Consider the following 22933-nt stretch of genomic DNA (forward strand, 5'->3'; position numbering starts at 1 on the left):
CTCAGGGTATGAGATCCACTGTTTGGATTCCAACCTTGTTTCGACCCCCAGATGCGGCGTCTGCACCAACTGGCCGTTTGGTTAGGTTGGCCCTCGATGGGATGGTTCCAGCGTCTCTGGTACCTGGGGACCGGACTCCAGTAGCCACTCCTGGGCCTGGCCAAGAGGACCCAAGAGGAGAGCAGGAAGCCTGCCACTTGCAAGGAGAGACCAGGCTATGAACAGGTAGCGCCCCTGGTGGACCCCAGTGGCAAATACCTGCTCAGCACACAGGAAGGACTGAGCCCCCTTGGTCTCTTGGCTGCCCCCAGCTTATCGATCCACATGCCCTGAGGAGGCACATGGGCTTCTAGCTCGTTGCTGGAACCATCGGTTTTAAGTGGTCAGTACACTCCTCACTGAGAAGGCTCCTCTCTTCTGGGCAGGCTTCGCTGGTGCCAGCCCACGAGCATAGAAACCGCAGGGCTCCTCGCACTCGATGATACCTATTATCGTTTAGTGTCAGACGTGTAGACAGCACCTTTTCAACACAGGCAGAGATCTGAAATGGGAGAGCCACAATGCTCATTTCAAGCGCTCAGACCATTGCTTTGCAATCACAAAGCCACGGAAGAGAGGGCCCAGGAGGGAAGCCCACAGCCACGAGGACCGTTGGCTGTGCTGGGAAGGCAAGAGAAAAAGATGCTTCCAGAGGATTCAACACAGGCTCCCCCTATTGTGCCTTTACAGACGGGTCTTTGATTATCAGGCCCCAGGGATGGGGGAGGTGAGGGGTTTCTTGTGGCTTGAGAAAGCCAAGGGTTCGGCACACGTTCCTTGTACCTGAAGAAAAACAGCCTCAACTAAAGCATGTTTGTTTGCAGAATAATCAGCAGGAAGAACGGGGAAGATAAACAGTCTGTCTCCCAGCTACATGCCTCCAGTGACTCCATGGAGATGCGCGTGAATGTCTCGGAGCCCTGTGCTTCACGGGCCGTGAATGCTGGCAAGCTAGGGAGAGGGGATGTGGGTCACTCTGGGAGGAAGGATGCTGTTGGCCTTTATTAATTTCTAGATTATTGTTCACCAGCTCCACCGTGTCCACACAAACAAACCCGATGTCAGGGAAGATTTTTCTAGAGAGCAAAGAAAAGCTGAAGCCGTAGGAGGGTTGCTAAGTCGGCCCTGAACATTGAACTTTGCCTATCTGCCTGGGGACAGCGAGGATTAAGTAATTAGGTAATATTTATAAAGTGTGACAATGACAGACGGCCCCTGGTGTCCGTTACCGATATCCGCTCAACAGCTCTCAAGCCATAACACAGTTCTGCCAGGAAGCATCCTGACACTGGTGCCTACGCCATGTTAAGTGTCCATTCTCTGCTTTTCAGTAGATAGGCTGGCTGTTCCCTAGGTCAGAGGAAAGCCCTCTCACCATGGTTTTCTGAGATGAACACTTCCACCTAAGTAGTTTATGCTCAAAGTAGAAGATGGCTTCCCAAATCTCGGGAGCCCCTCCGATGTCGGGGACTGGGAATGGTATGGAATCCTACTCTAAATGTCTAGCTATGCTCCTCCCATAAGAGGAGCCAGTCTGGCCTAGATCATAAATGCCCCAACTGTGCCAACTCTTGAGGCAAGAATCCTTTAACTTCTGGCCACCTGGCATGTATGGATTAGTTTAATCCATCCAACCATCCCTCCCTCCTTCCCACCCACCCCTCCTCCCATCCATCCATCCATCCATCCATCCATCCATCCATCCATCCTCCCACCCCTCCTCCCATCCATCCATCCATCCATCCATCCATCCATCCATCCATCCATCCTCCCACCCCTCCTCCCATCCATCCATCCATCCATCCATCCATCCATCCATCCATCCATCCATCCATCCTCCCACCCCTCCTCCCATCCATCCATCCATCCATCCATCCATCCATCCATCCATCCATCCTGGCATTCATCCATCTAGTTAAATATTCACTGAGGAGCTAACAGTGAGCACTGTACCCTCTCCCCAACAAAAAAGAAATAAAAAGACAGTCTCACCTTTCATGGAGTTTATGGGGTGGTGGGAGAGCTAGACATTAGGGGGAAAAACAACTGGACATAAAATTCCCACTGTGAGAAGTGTAACCAAAGTCCTGGCACCCCAACACAAGCAGTAGGCCAAGGAGTTAAGAAACTTCCGTGGGGAAGGTACCCTAGAGCAGAGCTATGAAGGATGAGGAGGGGTAGATGAGGCACAGAGGTGAGGCAATGGCTTTCTAGGCAGAGGGTACAGCCTGCTGGGACTGGGGGTGCAGGTGAACTGACATGCAGGATGTCAAGGGAAGTGAAGTTCAAGATGGGGCTGGGGAGGGGGCCTGGGCACCACATAAGGATTGTGGATTTCACTGGAAAGGCTCATATTTCTACCAGGAAGAGAGCCTGGTCCCCTTATTCTGAAATGTGTTCTCCAGTGATCATGTCACATAGAATAGTTTATTCTGAGCACACAAAGCAGCCACTGTGGACTTACTGACAAGAAAGTATCATTATTTGCGGAGAACTTTCCATGTCCCAGGCTCTGTACTCTTTGCGCGAACAATGACTATATACCCCCTATGTCCTAGGTGCTGTGTCAGGCGCTGTTGATCCAAGGATTCACAAGACCCTCAGCCTAGGAGGCCCCAGCGTGCAGATCAAGGGGGTGCACTGGCCCTCCCAGGGAATGACCCTGTGATCAAAGCCTCAGTAGCCTGTGCCCTGAGCACCCAAGATAACCCTCCAAATGTAAGCCAAGCAGATAAAGACTGAGCCCAATGATTTCTTTTCAGATGATAAGCTCAGATCTTTAGGAATACCCAATCCCCATAAGTATGTTTATTTTTGAAGCTCTTTTGTTCAGAGAAGGCGTAATACACTGTGTTGTTCAAGCCACCTAATGACATTTAAAACAAAGACATCCTGCTTGTAGACGCATTTGGAAGCTGGTAGTCCCATGGAAAATAGAAAGAATGTTGCATTTGGACATAAGAAAACCTTGGTTCACATCTCAGCCCTCCCATTTTCTGGCTGAGAGGCTCTGAGTCTCAGACTCCTCCCATCTGTTAAAGAGAAACAGTAATGCTATGTTTCTCTTTTTGCTCACCCCCGCCCAGCCTCCAACCAAATGATGAGTAAAATCCCAGAGGCTCTATTCCAAACTCCATCCCTAATGGATTGTGTCTACCTCTACCAGGATCGCCATCATGCAACCACTGTCATCCTGCAGGGAATATTTCTATCAGCCATGTCCTAGTCTTGCAAGTTCCAACCCAAGTCCTCTGCAAACATTTTTCACGTAACAGAGAGACGGGTTTAAAAACCTGTTCACATCATTCCACAGCCCTTCTTAAAATCCTCCAAAGGCTTCCCACTGCCAAAAGAATACCAAGAAAAGTCTTTTCCAGACATGATAGTAACCCATCTCTCCAAGCTGGTCCCCATGCCTCAGAGCCTTTGCTCTAAGAATTTTACAGGGCTGGCTCCTTATCACCTCTTGCCCTACTCAGGGAAGATCTCTTCCCCACGCCTTCACCACCTCTACTACGCTTAGAATACTGCCTGACTGGATCTTCAGAACACTGAAGCTTCATCATTGTCAGTTGACTTGTTTGTGTCTTTCTCCCCACTGAAACACAAACTCCACGATGAGGGACTCTTCCCCCTTGTTACCTTTATTGCTAGCACCTAGAACTTGTTCATAGTAGATGCTCAACAAATATTTGGTAAAGAAAAAGTGAAACGAAAAGTGGTAGAGGTGGTTTTCGGGATTAAAGAAGACATACGACCAGACGAGGCCAACACAGCATCTGGCACATAACACCCCCCCACACAGCCTGTCTAACCCCACTGGTGCTTTAGGCCAGCTCCCCAACGGCGCCTGAAGATGTCTCACATGTGAAAAGAAATTCACGGACTACAAAACATGAAGCAAGAGGAGTGAATGTTGCATTAAATATCTACGAAATATCAACTTCATGTCAACCAATCAAAGGCAAGTTATACCAGCTCTTTACATATTTACATAAAGTTACCATAATCAGAGGATGCCTGAACAGGTAAAAATGTTTGATACAGCAATGGCATGACCTTCAAAAGAATGAGAACCTAGGATGCTGGAGAATCCTAAAAACAACCTGACTTTTTGGTCTTCTTTTTTACTCACTCACAAGGTTAAAAAGTAATGGCTAGTTGACCATTATTTTTAAAAGAAGAGGGGTTGAAAACACTCTCTGGGGGCTGTGTTAAAAGTGTTTTTTTTTCTTAGCACTTTTCTGTGCTGGAAGTTTCTGAAAGTAACAGGATAACTTTTTGGAAGAGTTTCTGGGAGGACAGCTGCCTACAAAGGAATTAAGTGCTCTTATCAGAGCTTCTTTTAATAAGATAAAGTAGTTCAAGCTCATTAATCTGGTGAGTAGAAATGATTAAACTGAAAATAGAACAACATTAATGTTTTCTCCCAAAATAGCGAAAAACCATGAATTTAAATGTCAAACTCTTTTTAAAAGCAATCATGGATTTACTTCTTTGTTTGCTAATTTGGGTGGGAAATGAGATGCTCTTTCTCAATGTGTTCTGATTTAAAATAGGCTAGTTACTTAGACATTCTCACACAGTGGTACATGTTCTTAAAAACCTGCTTTTAACCAAAACAGGAAGCAATCTTTACCATTGAAAATGTAGCTGAAAAAGAGATCCCTCCATCAGCAGAAGCAAAGACCGTCCTTCAAAAAACACGGCATGACTTAGGAGGCCGGAGGGGCACACGGGCAACCCAGTGTCCTCACTGTTTCCTTTGCTTTTATTATATTATGCAGTGCCACTTTAATTAAGCCATCAAATCAAATTATCAGATCAAGTGGTTTTGATTCCACTGTGGTTTGAACAGGTTTCGTTAAATTAATAAACCATATGTTCCATGTTGTTGGAAGGAAAGTTATTTTTCCTCCGTTCACTGTTCCAAAAGTCTTCACAATAGACAGTATTCAGCACTTAATCACCAAATGCTCTTCCATGTGCCCGGGATGTGTTGCAGAATAACTGAAATGACAGCCCATTAAATCCTAAAGTCTGTCCAAGTTATTTACCGATAAAGGGCAGAGTGGCAAATTGGATGTCCCTTGAACAATCCACGGAGCCTAAATATTGTTTCCATTTACTGGAACTAAAGCTTTATATTTCTTATGGATGACATCCATTATAAGTCTTTCTGCAGCAACAATACAATATTAAGATGACTTTTCCCCCCTTTCCTTTGGTGTTGTACATGGCCATGTGTCTAGTGCTGGCACTGAAAGGCTTGATTCTGTTTTCTCTATTCCAGTATGTCCAATCATCCTGACAGAAGGGCAAGATGGGGGCACATTAACTCAGGCATTCCTCACTGTGCTGCTCAATGAACACCAGTTAACGATCACAGCCAAGGGAACCAGGGAGGTGCGGGGCTGTAATCAGTCCACCGAGGCTCTGCTTCCACGTCTGCTGTGAAAGACGACCAGGTGTTAAGGTGAACTGGTAAGTGGCTGGGTACTGAGTTAATAAATATCTAACTGGTCCTAAGGTCTTGTGGTGGAATGGAAAAGTGGAACCAACCAAGGCTTCACGGTCATGGTCACCGCCATGTTGAAGACAGAAAATATTTACCTTAAACTGAGCCTATAATTGAGTTTCTCCATCTGACTTTGAGCCATCCCCTCCAGCACCAGTTGGTAAATGTGGCCCGCGGCCTATATTTGTGAGTAAGGTGTTTTTGAAAGACATTTTCCACACCTATTCCCTTGTATATTGTCCACGACTGCCTTCATGCCAGAGTGGCAGAGCGGAGTGAATAGTTGTGACAAGAGACTAAGTGCTCACTATCTGGTCCTCAACAAAGAAAGTTTATTGCCTCTTTCCTTATATAATTAATTTATTTTTCTTTCTTCTATAACAATAGCACAATAAATGCAGAGCTCCATGATCAACACTATAGCTCTCTTAGGCACTGAAAATTTCCAATAACGATCAGATAGAGAATGCCAATCAGACGGGCTTCGTTTTTTTGAATTACCTGAAGATTATAGGTCACCATCCTTCTCTTTCAAATCTTTTGTGCAGAAGACCGGAGGAGAAAAAGGGACTCTTTCTTTCTATTGGTACTCTTTATTGCATAAATGTCTAAGGTCAATAATCTATGCCCTCTAGTCTGCCTGCCTGATTGCCAGCATTTGTGACTGGCTTTTGGCCCATCGTGCCATGGAATCACCTGCATTTTCTTGGGGTAGAAAAAGGAGGAGCATTTGGTAGACCATGATTCCATGAAATGTGCATTTAAAAACAAACAGGGACATCGTCGGTGATTAAGGAAATGCAAGTCAATACTACTTCACCTCCACTGGGATGGCTAAAATTAAAGACATATAGCAAGTGCTGGTGAGGATGTGGAGAAACCCCATACACTGCTGATGGGAGTGCAAACTGGTGCAATGGCTCGGGCAAACAGGTGGGTGGTTCCTCAAAACTGGAAAAATTGGAATTACCATGTGACTCAGCAGTTCTACTCCTAGGTATACATCTGAGAGAACTGAAAACATATGTCCACACAAAAACTCAAACATGAATGTTCATGACAGTATTACTGACAGCAGCCACAAAGTGGAAAAAATTCAAACATCAATTGATAAGCAGATAAACATTATATGGTATATCCATACAATGACGTATTATTTGGCCATCCAATGAAGAATTCTGAGATCTACTCCAGTATGGATGAAACTTGAAAATATTATGCCAAAATACTATGCTGAAAGAAGCCAGATACAAAAAGGCATATATTATATGATTCCATTTCTATGAAGAATCTAGAACAGGTAAATCCATTGACACAGAGTTGCCTAGGGCTAGGAAAGCGGCAGGGATGGGAGAAAGAAAGGGAGGAAGGAGTGAGTGACTGCTCATGGGGATGGACTTTCTTTTGGGGGGTGAAAACATTGTTCTGGAAGTAGGTCGCAGGGAAGACCGCACAACTTCGTGAATATGCTCAATTTCACTGAAGCGCACACTTTAAAAAAAATGAACTTTATGCATGTGAATGAAATCTCGATAAAGCTGTTATTAAACAAATAAATAGGGATGCTAGCACACAATAAAAAGGAATGATGGACGCTACAACATGGATTGATCTTAAAATCCTAATGTCACGTGACAGATAAAAGCCGATCAGAGTGGCCTGCTGTTGAGGGTAGGAGAAAGAATTGAAAGAACTTTCTGGGGTGATGAAAATGTTCTAAAACTGGGTTATATATAACTATAAACAGAACTATAACTCTAAATTTATTATTATTATTATTTTTTAAAAGATTTTATTTATTTGGCAGAGAGAGAGACAGCCAGCGAGAGAGGGAACACAAGCAGGGGGAGTGGGAGAGGAAGAAGCAGGCTCCCAGCGGAGGAGCCTGACGTGGGGCTCGATCCCATAACGCCGGGATCGCGCCCTGAGCCGAAGGCAGACGCTTAATGACTGCGCCAGCCAGGCGCCCCTATAACTCTAAATTTATTAAAATGATTGAAGTGTACATTGATAATAGCTGTATTTTATGATATGCACATTATGCCATAAAAAAACCAGGAAAGCCTGACCGACTGCTGGCAAGTGTCACATAGTACATACAGTCACCCTGGGAAACTGCTGAGCGGAATCCAACCAAATCTGAGCATCTATGTGTACTCCAGGCGGCCGCCACTGTACCCCTAGGTTCCTACCCAGTAGACGTGTCCAGATGCTCATCAAAAAGCATGGTCAAGAATTTTCATCATCACCAAAATGTGGAAGTCATCCATACATTTATGTATACTGAAGTGGATAAATAAATGCAGGTGGGGTCTCACGATGAAATTCAGCAGTACGAACACACCACCAACGACATGCAGCAGAGATGTGACCCTCAAAACCAGGGTAGAGTGAAAAAAGCAAGATGCAAAAAAGGACAGAGTGGATAATTCTATTTCTGTGAAACTGAACAAAAGGCAAAGCTAATTCACGCTCGCGGCTACCCTCGGGAACAGACAGCTACTGGGAAGAGGGAGATGGAGGTGCTCCTGGGAAGCCCGTGATGCTAGGTCTCTTGACCTGGGGGGTTTGCTACTCAAGTCTGTTTGGGGGGTGAAAACGCATCAGTGGTGCATGTACACTTTTCCGTATGTTACAATCCAGCAATATGCTTAAAACACAAATAGAACTGGACCTACATCCTTCTCTGCTTCTAAAAAGATCACAAAACATTTCAGTATTCACACATTTTAGGAGTCAGCATTACGCACCATGATAATTGCAACAAAACCTTGTAGAATGAAGAACTGATTCCTTATATTTCAGGAAGGGTGAATGGCTCTGCTCAAATTCAGAGAAAGTCCATTCAGTAAAAGATCCTGCCCCCTATGACAATTTAATGCGACAGAAACCATTATCTTCTCTAACTTTTTGGGGTAATAAGGGCCATGCATTCCCTCTGCACAGCTGATGTATTATATACTCAGCCCATCTTCCAGGAAAGAACTTTGTAACCGTCATAACCTCAGCATTCTGAGCTACCAGATCTTGCATTCACTTGTGATATGAATTCATCATCCCCCACACATCTTCTGTATTCACCTCTCACAAAATACTCAATCCCTAAGAGATTCTTCTTTTCCCAAGCCAGTTCTCTTGGGAGAAAGCTTTCGAGCTTGGTCGTTCTCTTTATTTTTAGCTTGGTGAGAAAACAAAATTAGCCCAAGCGAGGTCTGCTATGCCAGCCAACCTAAGACATTTCCCAGGTTTGCGTGCTTCTTAACCCACCCATTGTTCCCAGCTGACAAATGACGCCCTTGACAAAGGGTCGGCTCCAAATTACTTGAATCTCAAGCGTTTCTTGATGGCATCTGGCCAGACTACTTCTCTCACCATCTTCAGACAAAACCACACAGACAGGAAGGAAATGATCACATTCTTAAGCTCCTTTTCCTCTTCTGTTAACTTTTCAGATATATGAGCCTGGAAAATGGGCTCGTTCTTATCATCAAAGTGCACATCAGTGCAGTTGTTTGTGGAATATAGTCGCATCCCTCCTGTTCCTACGAAGGTCATGTGCCAGTAAATTGGTCCTTTTTACTGGGGGTGGGGCACTCTTGAAAACAAAACATCCCTGTGTAACTTACCCCCTAAAATACCACAGTCTGTGTCCAGTGTTGATTAATGACACAAGCCCTTCCCATATTACCCAAGCTCACAGTTTCTGAGAGGAGAGCACTGGCTTAGGAAAGAACCATCTCTTCACACCCAAAGAAAACTCCTTCTTATTCCTTCCTCCCTTCCAAGTACTGGAATTTCCTTAAAAAAAGATTTCATTTACTTATTTGAGAGAGAGAGAGAATGAAGCGGGGGGGGGGGGGAGCAAAAGCAGGGGGAGCAGCAGGCGGAGATGCAGGGCTCGATCCCAGGACCCTGGGATCATGACCTGAGCCAAAGGCAGACGCTTAACCGACTGAGCCACCCAGGTGCCCCCAAGTACTGGAATTTTGATCAGCCTTATTCTCTAAGTGTTTGCCAAGCTCGAAGCCACAATGAGGGCAAATTACAGAGCCTGAAGTTAAGCTGTGAGGGTAGAATCCGATTTTCTAGTTTCCGGGGACAGAAATTTATGTTCAGTTCACATGAGAATGTAGAAATGGAAAAAGATTAAGATACCTGAAAATAGTAAACTCATGTTTAGCGGGTATGGAAATCAAACTGTTAAATAATGGTTTAAAAAAGGCCACGTGGTTGTCTGGTAGGGGTGGAGGGCCGGAGCCAGAGGTCTTGCCTGGTACAGAGGAGGTCAGTAAGGAGGTAAGGGCGTGCTGCAGGGTGGAGTGCTGGGGGGCAAGTCGAAGGTGCGGGTGCCTGAAGTCAGAGACAGCATCCCGATCCCAAGGGCAGGGGCTGGAGGGGCAGGTGCAAGGTAAGACACCCAAGAGCTTCTTTTAGACATCCCCCTTTAGTGTTGATGTTACAAGGTGAAAATACCAGCAGAATGACTGACATATTACCAGTCAAAAGGGCAATTCTGAACATATCTATTTAACTGAAGCTATTCCCACAACTGCTTCTATTTATCATCCAGACAAGTCTCTTTTAGCAGAGAAACATATGCTCTTAACACCAAGTTCCAACTCTTGGCTGGTTTGGAACTCCTTTTAATTTAAAGTAATTGATGATAAGGCATCTTCCTCAGGCAAGGGCACTTAATCCAAATATACCTTTAGAGGCTTCTGTCCCCAGTGGGTTTTCTAAGAAGTCTGTCATGTCGTGGTTCCAGGCGTCGCGAACCGCAGACTTGGACACCACCCTGCCATTCAGACCTTGCTGCGGTCGGAAGTTATTTCTCAGATACTCCACCGACTTGACGTGGTCTTGCTGCTCCGTGGTGAAGATGGAGTAAAAAGCCTCGAGCTGAACAGAGAACCAGAGAGGGGAGGGGAAGAAGACCAAGAATGAGAAAAGCGATGCGGTACAACACGGGCAGGGTACGTGTAAGTGTGTGTGTGTGTGACAAGGACACAAAATGGTAGGACGCGCCCAAGGCCCAGGCTGACAAACCCAGCAGGACACAGGCTGCCTGCTGGAACCACTGTGCACGGGCTTATCTGGCTGTGGTTTCTGTCCTGCTGGCGAGTCGGGAGAACATTCCGCCAGGGGAGGCCTGTACAGAACTCTTCTAGTTTGTGTCTCAGAAGAGAGTTCCCGTCTTTCTGCTCTGGCCCCTGGCAAGACCGTTAGTCTTCTGGGAAGGAGCACGAGGTTATGGTGCAACTGGCAGGCTCCGCAGCCAGACTACGTGGATGGAAATTCTAGCTCCGAGGCTCACCCGCTCTGTGGCCCCGAGGAAGCTGCTTCCCTGCTCTGAGCCTCAACGGTTCCTCAGTACAAGAGTGATAATTATGGCAGCACCCACCCTGATAGGTTTTGCGCCAGGACTCAATGAGATAATCCATGGGCAGCACCTAAAACAGTCCCTCGCCCAGAAGAGCTCCGTCAGAACTCGTGAGTCAGTCCTTACTAAGCACCTTCTTATGTACGTGCTAGGGGTTCGGCTGAGCAAAGTGGCAAAGGCAGAAAGCTGCTGCGTGCATGGCTTGTGAGGTAGACTGCCCAATGTCCACACTTCCCAGATGGGTAATCAGTCAAACCATCAAAGCATCAGTAACTCAGTCTCTGTCAACATCATAGATACTTTATACAAAACAGATATAATACTAGTAGCTATCTTATAAAGTCACTGGAGAGATTAAAATATACCTAAATTATTTAGCAGCCGTTAAGTCCATGGTAAAGATTAGCTGCTATCATTATGATTCGTATTATTAAAAAACACTTGCCACCAAGATCACAGACCAAACGTTTACAGAAAAGCAAAGAAAAAAAAAATCAGGACTCTAAGATCATATTTCCATTATTAAAAAGGACTCTCTGTGGCCCTCAATCTTCTGCTCATTAAAAAAACACACACACACGGAGTAATGTTTAATATAAGAGAAATGAAGCTGAGGCTGGATGCCAGAGACCTGTTCTCAGTGGACCACAAAGTTATTCTGATCACCAAAGAAATAAAATTTATCCAAAATGCCCAGCCATGGAAAATACTAACTCCTTGAAGTGGGAGATGAAAATGGAATGAAAAAGAAATGGAATCAACTCTTTCTGGCCCATTTGGCTCCTTGAGTACCCAATCAACATGCTTTCTGCAGCAGAGAATCATAAAGTGAATGATGTCAGATGCTTCCCAAGTAGCCACTGGGTGGCCGCCCTAGGCTTTCGGGGGCCAGAGGGTGGCCAAAACCAATGTTAAATACACAGGAATATTACTACGCTCTCTCTTCCTTCCCTCCTCCCTCCCTCTTTCTTCTTTTCTTTCTTCCTTTTCTTTCTCTCTCCCCTTCCTCCCTCCTTTTCTTTTCTCTTTCTTCTTTCTTTTCTTTCTTTCTTTCTTTCTTTCTTTCTTTCTTTCTTTCTTTCTTTCTTTCTTTCTTTCTCTCTCTCTCTCTCTCTCTCTCTCTCTCTCTCTCTCTCTCTCTCTTTCTTTCAAGTAGGCTCCACATTCAATGTGCAGCTTGGACTCCTGACCCTCAGATCAAGAGTCAGACGCTCTACCAACTGAACCAGCCAGGCACCCCCAACCTGGGTTTCTGGATGGTCATCTTGAACCCTGGAACTAACCCCAGTGCTTCTCAGCCTGCTGGATCTGAAACTCCCTCCCTTTGCACGAGAAAGCAATGAACGTGCACAGTGATCACAGCCAAGACAAATCATTTAAGCACCTCAATTCACCTATCATTCCACCTCCCCTCCAATTCTCCTGCAAATGTAAAGTGATAACAAACCAGGAAAACTTTCCTGCTTTTTCCTGAAGGTAATAGAGCCAGAATGACCGCTCAACCAGCCTAAAAGCAAAGGTAATCTGGTCCTGTGGTGTTACTGCAATTCCCCACCAGTGGCGTAACTTCTAACAACTCTTATGGTGGCTATTCGAAATTGCCTTCCTTCCCATTCTTCCTTGCGGCGTTCCTTCTTCCTTTATCGTGAAGAGAGAAAGGCAATACAAGCAGAAAAATTAAGAAAATTGGACTCTTTCCTCTGCCAAACGTGACCCACTCAGATGGAGATAATTGGAGGTATTGAAGAAACCCAAGCTCCTCAACCTGACAACGTGAACTCACTTGACAGGACGACCCTACTCGGAACCGAACACATCATACAGGAGAGAAGGTTTCAGAGTTTCCTTACAGAAAATAAATTCTTAAAATTACATGGAAGGAATGAACAAAGACTCTCTGGAGACCGTCTAGGGAAAGATCAACCGAAGTGATTACAGAGACAGGGGCTAAATCCCGTGTGGAAAGCTTAAGGGAAGTGGGAAGTGTTTAGCCTGAAGAAAAGGCAAGCTAGGAGTAATTTGATTAAAGGCCCTCGTATGTGGAAGATGCTGACCAGCTCTTCTCCATGTCCAGAGAAGGCCGAAAAGAGGAAATTGGTTTAAATTAAAGCCTTAGAGACGAGAGTTATATAGGAAGAATTCCTTAACTTTCAGGGTGATTTTTTTTTTTCTTGTAGACGGCCAGGCTGCTATACATAGCAAGTTAGACCGGAAATTTTCTGGAAGAGCAGCCATCTGTCCTGAGATAGTTTAATCTCTGAGATGCCAGAAAAGGATGGCCTTGGAGACTGTCTCGGCAATCCGACTCTAAGGTTTGTTTATTCTCTAGAAGACTTGCTTCTTTCACAGCTAGCATTTAGTTCTCCTAAAAAGTTTATTTCTGATGCCTCAGGAAAGAATTAGTCATATAACTGTAAAAAGAGGCAGGTTCTGAATTTAACACAAAAATGCTTTTGCTTAAATTGCTCTTACAGCTTAATGACATGCTATGGCTTAAAAGCTCGGCTGCTTCCTTGTCATTAACTCAACTTGCCCAGAGATTTCCAAGGAAGGATGTGACGGTTCTCAGAGTGAACTGGTGACCTGGATGATATTATATTGTCAGCTGGATCATAGCTTCGCTTGACAGTCATACAAAAGAGGAAAAGGAGGTCAAGCTTAGCAGACTCATCAAACGTCCTTCGGTAGGTTGGCAGCATTCACTAAAACCTTGTCATTCCTCTAAGCTGAATGAAAATTACCAGAGGTCTCTCTCGTTGGTACCTCGCATGTTTGGCCATTGAGTGGAAACCACCATGATCCCTGGATTGGCCAGGGGAGTCTACGTTTTCACTTTGGCAGGTGAACAGTGATACTCTGGCTGAGAAATCCACTGATAAATCATTACCTACTACTTCCCATTGTCCCTTGATCCTTACCCTGGCCTTGTAACTACATTCGATAAAGGTGAACCCGACCACCACCCAGACCTCTACTTTTTGATTCCAAGGGATGTCATTTATAAAGACTACAATGAGGAGGTGCCCCCTAGAGTTGTGCGGCATGGCAGCACCGCCTAACTCTGCAGCCCCAGGACAAACTGTCAGCCCTTCTAGGTCTGCTTAACAGCCACACAGAGATTTTCTTAAAATGTACAGGATGCCATCACGCCTCTGTTCAAAAACTTTCAAGGGCCTCCAGTTCTAATGGTGGGGCCCTAAGGATCTGGCCTGTGCCTAATTCTCCAACCTCAGAACTCTTACTCTTGCTACCTGGGTTCAAAACCCTGTTTTCAATCCCCACTTACTAAATGTGTGACCTTGGTCAAAGTATCTGATGTTTCCTGTGCTTCAGTTTTCTTAATTGTACAACGGAGATAACATTAATACCTACCCCATGTGGTTTTTTTCCCACTATTAAATGAGTTACTATATATAAATGTGTTTGGGATAATTCCTGGCACACAGTAGATATTCACTAAGCATTATGAACATTACTATTATTATTCTTATTTTATGAGGACTGTGGCAACTATGACTGTATTATAAACTTCCAGCAACTGTTTCTTCCTCCTTTCCTCCTTGGAATGTGTACTTATCAAATGCATTCTGTGACAGGTACTTTGTTACGGTATTCACAAACATTCCTTTGGTTTCTAACGTGTTTTAGTTTAACGTAGTAACAGAAGTAACATTGTTAACACTATTATATCATTAACACTAGCAGCTAATAGTTATTGAGTGTTTATTATGTACAAGGCATTGTGATGAGAGTGTTATGTGCTTTCCTTACTTCCTCACAGAAGTCTCATAAAGTTAGTGGTATTATCATATCATTATCATTATTTGTGACTGATGAGGAAACTGGGCTTAGAGACTTTACATGACCGGCCTAAGATCACAGAGGAAACAAGAATTGAAGTGACTGGGGTGCTTGGTTGAGCGTCCTACTCTTGGTTTCGGCTCAGGTCGTGATCTTGGGGTCGTGGAATTAAGCACCCCCCCATCAGCTTCTGAGCTCAGCTCTGAGTCTGCTTGGGATTCTAACTCTACCTCTCTCTCTGCCCCTCCCCCTGCTCATGCGCACTACCCCCCCCCCCCGCCCCTCTCTGTTGAAGTGAGGATTAAAAACCTAGGACTGTATGACTGTCATGCTCTCAGCCACTTCATGTCACATGCATAATAGGCCTGTAGCATTATTCAGGAAAAGAGTAACATTGCAGTGGAGTTACTGAATGGATAATAGAAGTCCCCAAAGAGTTCCTCCTAGCTGACCCTGAAAGACCACTCATGCAGGGCACCCACCATTGGCAACATAAATCTATTTGCACTTTTCTGCACTCTGGACAGAAACAGCTTATGGCTCAATGCAGAAGGAACCGGGAACCAGGAACAAGATGGCGGGCACAAGGAGGAAAAGCTATGTACCACACAAAGCCTGCACTTATTCACCTATTCTTTTCCAGAGGCAAGTAGTAAACACACTTGGATTTATCTTTACTTTAACATAACTAATGAAGTCTTTATCATTTAGTAAAAATAAATGAAAGCTTTTATTTCTATAATGTAAAATTGACTTTTTAACTTCTGAAGTGAACATGTAAAACAATTCTTTCTTTCATCCCTGCTTGGGGAGTTGTAATTGCATTTTAACTGGTGCTGCTTCAAGAACAATTTTAACCTTGAATTGCAAATGTGTTGGCTGGAAGTGTATATAAATCATTTCAACTTAGTTTTTATTATAAAAATATTACAGAGAATAATTAGTTTTTAATCTGTCGGTTCAAATCAAAGGGAAGTTGAAATCTATTCATGTTATTGCGTGCAGCAAGAGCTCTCATCCACGAGATGCGGGGAAGGGACCATCATGGCTCAAGGGGAAAAATGAGAGAAAATCAAAAGTAATATAATTATGAACCATTAAAAGGCTGATGTGCACAATGTGTTATAGGATGGGCATATAATGGCCTTTAAACAAAACCAGAGTCCATTATAAACATCATAATAAATGCCGGGGTAAGCATTAAGAACTGAAATGTCACACCTAAGGTCACGGGGACACTTCAACTTCACCACACATTTGAGGGGTGACAGGGCAGGCCCTGTTGTGTTGCCTCATTATTAAACAAAAGTGATGGAATATTAAATTCCCAATAGCCTGGAGCATCCAAAGTTTTACTTATTGAACCATGGCTGTAAAAATAAAATGCAAGAACAGCTAGCTAACTACAAGGACATGTCCCTCCTGCAGCATAGACAGTTTTGCATGAGGACAATTATAGAAAGGCCTTCTACAGAAAGAAACGAATTTAACCATAATTACCACCAAAGAGCTGTTGGGATTAATAATGACACCGTAACCCCACCATTTAAAAAATCCTCTCTATTCACATGCACTGTGCATTACGAGGTGTTGGAATAGGAGCCTTCTGAATTATGGGATTCATTAGTTGTTTTGGCCTTGAGATAAACGTGACGGCTGCAACAGCCAGGAGCCAAATATAGCTGTTCCACCAGAAATGTGGTGAGCTCCCTATGTCGAAATGATAATAATTTGGATATACTGGGTTAAATCAAATATAATATTAAAATGCGCTTCACCTGTTTCTTTTTACATTTCTTAATATGGCTACTAGAAAATTATGTATGTGGCTTATGTTTTATTTCTACCAGACAGAGCTACCCTAGAGCCTTGGTGATCATTTAATAATAGCAACAAAAAAAATCCACCTAATATGTCCTGCACATGCCCTGAGGTGCCAGGCACTCGTCTAGGCATGCCACACACATTCTATCATTTAATCTTTATAATGACTCCATGAAATGGGTGTATTCTTAACATCTCCATTTTACAGATGAAAACTGAGGCACAGCGTAAGCAGTAGGGTCGCTCAATCATTTGGCTGAAAAATGGAGCCAAGAATGAAACCCAGGCAGTTTGGCTCTGAATAGAGCATGGTCTTAATTCAAAAGAGTTTCTCTGCTCTTTATGATAGAGATAACATTGGTTTAAGAAAAAAAAAAAGTATTGCAAATAAACCTTTCCTAACCACTCCAGCTTATTGTTAGGAAAAAAAATTAAATATCCCAAAGCAAACAAACTAGACATCTTCATATTTATTTATTGCTTTTTTGATAGAGCCTCCAAGAAGCACTTAAACAAAATTCACGCTAGGAAAAATTATAGGCAGTATCATATTTTAAACTACAGGAGGCAAACAGTCCTGGAAAGGGAAGGCTGGGATAGTTTCCAATGGCCAACAGACCATCATTTGAGAGCCACTGTTCTAGAATAAAACGCATCCCTGTATACTGGACTCAAATGATCACGTTCTCTGATTGATCAGGAACACAACACAGGCACCATCTCAGTGCGCTAGTTTTGCTCCTCTGACCTTGGAAACAAGCACTGAGAGTGCCGCCATTTTGTTTGGATGATACAGTCACGACATGATGTTTGTCTACTATTCACAGCAGATGTTTAGTGGAACCCACCACCTAAGCCACGCTGACTGCTGGCCAACCAAGCCAACATGTGACTCCATTAGCAACTGTATTTAGATTAGGATTATCACCGGGCCAGAGTCAGAGCTCACTGGCTACAGGGCTGGTTTGAATGTCCAAGGAGACTCAGAAAAGAGGCAAAGTAAGCAGTTGTTCCTATCTGGAAGGCTTCAAAGAAATCCACATCATACAAGCCATCATACAAGTGCTACCCACACATTCTCGTTTTCACTGCTTACAGGCACCCACACGGTATAAGGGGGAAGAGAACAGAGGAAACAGTCTTTGGAGAAAGAGAAGGACGAGGAACTAGGAATGTTTTCTTTCTGACAGCAGCAGACATGGGATTCTGTCTACTTGCTTTTCCGCATTGGCTGTCTGCCTTTCTGAAATGAACATTCTGTGCTAACTTCCGAAAGAATGTTGGCAGGGTCAGGGTGGGAAGGTCTGAAGTGATAATACTTGGATGGCTAATGGTTTCCCTTCTGAGCACTGACACCACTGTGACCTCCACGCAGTGTGCCAGCAAGGATCCCGCTTGGCCACGTGAAAATGAGCTGTTGTTCCTCCCTTGGGAGAGACAGAAAGAGCGAGGGATAGGTGAAGCTGTGTCTGATAAAAGTATTATCTAAGGATGGTTTATAGTAAAGAAACTGGGAAGCCAATATGATTAATTGATTTCTTCAGTATTTCCTTGAAACAAAACTACCTACAGACAAGTCATATACTGCAAGTCACAGAGAAGAAATCTTCCATTACTACGTCTCTCCGAGTGTTTGAGTGGCAGGGAGTGAAGGGTAAATAGATGTTAACTAAGCATTTTCTAAGACGCCCAATTACCCAATGTCAAAATGCTTCTAATTGACAAACACTTGACAAGACATCCAAGCCTACAACTCTGCCTCTTGTTTGGACCCACAAAATATTTGAAATTCTAATAAAACCCAGTACTACACAATTATTACTCTTCGCCTCTCCCCTTCACAGAGTGTCCTACAAAAAAAAGTGGCCAGACTTGTATTTCTTAGCCTCATTATCTCAAGCCTTTATATCTTTGAAGACAAAAGCATCTATATTAATGGACAAAAAGCATCTCTTTTCAAAGTCCCCTGCCCCAACCCTGGGGATATAAATATTTGGACTGCAATTTTACTTTATTCTAATGAAACAATGCTGGCTTCACCCTTAGGAAGAAAACTCGTTTCCTATTTCATTATCTTCTTAAAGCTGGCAGATCCTGTTCGGCAACCAAATTGCTAGTACTTCTTTTATCATCAGAGAAGAATTAAAGGAAAAAAAATTTCTCGAAGTAGAATGTTTGCCAACAGCAGTGAGGCCAGGTCTGTCTGGCCTAACTTAGTGGGACAACGTGTCTCAAAACAACCTGCTCCATTTACCCTCAGAGCGGCAACAACGGATGACTTAGGAAGCTACCTGGTCCCTCTGCTGACTTATTTAAGGATGGACACGTGACCCAAGGCCAGCCAAGCTGTTGGCTGACCAACATCTATTCAGATCTATCTTCTTGAATATTTGAAATAGGACCCTCACTATCGTCAGTTGGTAGCTGGCTCTTGAGTTGAAAGGTCACCTGGTACCAGGGCAACCATATTCGGCCAGGTAACCAAAACGAAACAAACTGGGAGAAGGCACGAGAATTTTGCAAAAATACAGAACCACAGAACGATGGCAGAAACTCCAAGATTTAAGAGCCTGCATGGCCCCTGAGAGAGAAGGTGGGTGCTTTGCTTCCCAGTTACAGTTCGGGTTACGACGGCTCCATCTCAGGATGCCTCGCCCACTGTTTCCTTAAAATACTCCCTTACCTGAGCTACCTTGATGTGACTTTCTGTTTCTTAACTCCAGAACAGACCTGACCAGGACACCATCCAACCCTACTTCCCCCACTCCCTGTTCTGAACTCTCTGTCTTTCTTAGGAAAATCTTTGAACTATCCCCACCACAGCCAGATCCATAATCTTGTTGCCTGTGTCTTCAGTTATACACCGATGCTATCACAGAACTCTAGAACTTCCCCTGGCCCACGACAACATCCCTTTTCCTACCTGTCACACTCTGGGAAGCCATTTCCATGAGGAGCTCTGATAAGAACCTTCCATTTTTAGACAGTCCTGCTTAATGACTCAAATCCCCTTTCTTACAGTCCTACCCACTGTTGCTGACTGCGCTTTCTGAAACTAGGGAGAAGAAAGACACTCTTCTACTTCAGCACATGCTGCATTACGATGACTAATATATCCCCTCTTGAAATTTTCTCCTTCCATCTATTATCCCCCATGAGGTGATTTCGAGGCTCCCCACCCCTTCCTACTCCCACTCACTCAGTGGCTCCTCTTCCTCTGACAGAGGCCCCAACCCCATCTCCATTTCACCAAGTTCTAAATCCACCCTCCTAGGAAACCAGCCCAGGCCACACTCAGAGAGAAGCAGTTTGGTGTAATGGTGAGCAACATGGGTTTTGGAATCAGACAACCTGGGCTTGGTTTCTGGCCTCCACAGTCATCAGCCACGAATTGTTGGGGATCACTAAACTGGCCATATGTAAAGTGCTTAGCACACAGAAAGAGCTCAATGGTATTTACTCTTTCATTTCGTCGTGTACACAAATGTCTCCCTTTTCTGGACTTCGGGTAGGTTTAATGGTTCAGAGCGTGATCTTTGGGAACCAGACACTATGGCTTAGTAACCGGTTGTGTGAACCTGGGCAAGTTAGTTCACTTCTGTATCTCTTCTCTGTAAAAGGAGGTACAAAGAGGACTGCTGTTCGTGAGGATTAAATGGGTGAACACATATGAAGAGCTCAGCAGAGTTTCTGGCACAAGCTGTCATCATCACAGAGGACAGCTCTTCTCTCCTCAAGATCGAATACCTATGTAACACCTGGTCTCATACCTGCAATTCTCCTCAGACAGTTAATTTGCGACTGAGAAAACATGCGACAATTCTTGGGTTCAAAAACATGTTTGTTGGAAAGACAGAAGGAATTGATGGGGAGCAAAGGATCAAAAAACAAAACAAAACAAAACAAAACATCTTTACGGGTGTGTCACGGCCATGTTAAATGGTTAAGTCAACGCAAAACGAGTGAACACTGAGGGCCCACGTGGGGCTGAATAGCTACCTGATGGTAAGAGATGGGGACAGGCCTCCGGAAGACGATCCACTCCACAATTTCGCTACACGGTGGGGTGGTCAGAGAGCCCGTGTACCGGTAATAGCTCCCCAGCGATGCAGGCAGGAGGTCCCGGAGGACGAAAGGATCCAGAAAGGTCTCCTTCTCTGTGTGGAGGAAGAAGGAAAAGAAAGGCACAATGATGCTAAGTCATATTATGCTGCAGACACACACGCAAACCCCCAGCATGCTGGTGCCGCATCACAAGCCTTCTGTTTGTTTACGTCCTGAGAAGCACTGGCATTTGGTGGTGGGAGGGCCACGGCAAACAAAGCAGTGCTTCCCGGGGGGTGTTCGGGGGCACCACGGTGCCTTGTATCTTATGAAAAACGGGTTCCATGAAGAGCGCCCCTGGGCAACCTGCGGTCCCTCCTTCTCCTCCACTCCCCCAGGGAACAGACAAAACACGAGCATAGTCAAGTCTCTGAGAAGTCCTGCAGAAAAGAAATGGACTTGATTTTATGAAACCCACCCCTTCCCAATCTTGCTCTGCCAACCGAACCCTTCCCCATCTGATACTTAGGAACTAACAGTCAGTGGCATAAACGCTGGGAGACCCACGAGAGACTTGGCGTGAAAAGAAAACTGTCAGCCAATGGTAAAGTCCAATTCTGAAGTTGGTTACATCTGATTAAGGTTTCACCCAGCACCTCTCCTTATCAAAGTGAAACCTAACCAACATACAGCCCAGAGCTTATAAAATGGGGCCCTGAAAATAGGCTGCTTCTTTTTACAAAAGCAGAGGGGTCTTTCCTTAAGTAGAAAGAATGATATTTCAACCAAGACCTAAAAATGATACCTGACAAAAACTCTATGAGAAAAACAAGGTGTGGAAGGGGTTAGTGCCTGCCCAAGGTCACATAGCTCCTAAGTGTCAAAGCTAGGATTCAAACCCAGGCATCCTGACACCAGAGCTTGCACAGCCCTGACTCAACCAATGAAAAAGATGAAGTTAACTTCAGTCAATATTGAAGGGTGGGGGCAGAAGAGGAGAAGAGCATGTGGAGCTGTGGGAACAGCATGTGTGAAGGTCCTGAGGCAGGAAGAAACAGTGCAACAGAGTTTAGGGGCACTGTATTATAGTTCTCCCAATCAGGCTCAGTACATCATCCAGCTTCTTTCCCAAAACAGAGAAGGCTCTCCTCTCTCTCTGGGTCTCCAAAGGTCTAGCCCTGAATTTAAGTCTGGGATCCCTTCCTTATCCCTTTTCAGGATGTAATAAAGCTATTGTAGTCCTGTTCATGGTTTGCCTTGGCTCCCTGATGGCCTCCACCAAGGCCCAAGGACATCCTTGGGGGGACCTCAGGGCTCCAGGTCACTTCCTTGACACATCTGTGCCTACAGGAGTAGTCCTTCCAGGCTCCCACCCCCTCCTTCCTCTTCTTCCATGCAGAACAACCAGTACAGGTCTTTGGGTAAATGTGTATCGACGGACTCGAGAGATCTTTGGAACTGGGGGATATGCAAAAACACCAACAGAAATCAACTCTTTTTAAAATAATTAAAATGGCAATTTTTTTGGGGGAGAGATTAACTGAATAAAACTTAACATTTATTTAGCTTTATTACTATATGCCACACTATTTTAAGGGTTTACATGTTACAAACATTTAAGCAGTACTTATTGTATGTGCCTGGCCTTGTTCTTAGAGGTTTATAAAGATTAATTTATTTAATTCTTAAAATAGCCCCATGAAGTCATCCTATTATTATCACCAATTTACAGAGCTCAAATGCACAACCAGGTAGTTGAGAGTAGAATCCAGGCTTTCACTATTAAACCTCCACTATATGCTTTTTCAAGTTAACAGCACTTTGGATCGTGTACTTTTAATACTCCCATTTTGCAGATGTGGAAATCAAGGCACAGAGAATTTAAATGACCAAGCCAAAGATCGCTAGGGACTGGGGAAAGAGAAGTAGTTATTCATGGGGCTCAGAAACCTTGGCCGATTCTCATACGGGTTTTCAATTCTATATTTTTAAGGAAAGATTAAATATTAACTAATAAATGCCAAAGTCTTCAAATTATAAGGTTCTATAACCAAAATGACAAAAGCAGGTTCTGTTTGGACAAAAGGCTGGAAATCACCGAATTGCCCCTCCGCCCACTGGCAAGTGTGGGTTTTAATTTGAACCTGGTTACCAGTAACCTAATGATGGGGTAAATCTCTGCTGGCGTGCTTGGCTGCGACTGGGTTGGCTGGGAGCAGGAAAAATGTTGGCCTTTGCTCGCTGCTTTTGTGTTTCCTGAGCTACGTAAACAGCCAACACAAGGCCCCAAGCAACAGAGGGAGCAGAGGGCCTGGCATCACAAACCA

At 44.3% G+C, this 22933-nt stretch overlaps 1 protein-coding gene across 7 annotated transcripts in view; it reads right to left on the minus strand.

Annotated features, from left to right (window-relative positions):
* Positions 1-22933, minus strand: part of PTPRG (protein tyrosine phosphatase receptor type G) — a 684348-nt gene that overhangs the window by 119018 nt on the left and 542397 nt on the right. For all 7 annotated transcript variants that reach the window (XM_045807508.2, XM_045807506.2, XM_045807511.2 and 4 more), the window contains 2 exons: positions 20562-20719; positions 10264-10456 (listed from right to left, as the gene is read on the minus strand). In XM_045807508.2, the coding sequence (XP_045663464.2) occupies positions 10264-10456; positions 20562-20719 (351 nt within the window). The remainder of the gene's footprint in view (positions 1-10263; positions 10457-20561; positions 20720-22933) is intronic.

The sequence above is a fragment of the Ursus americanus genome, chromosome 14, assembly GCF_024610735.1.
Source record: "Ursus americanus isolate L20-20 chromosome 14, mUrsAme1.1.p, whole genome shotgun sequence".
Taxonomy (NCBI): domain Eukaryota; kingdom Metazoa; phylum Chordata; class Mammalia; order Carnivora; family Ursidae; genus Ursus; species Ursus americanus.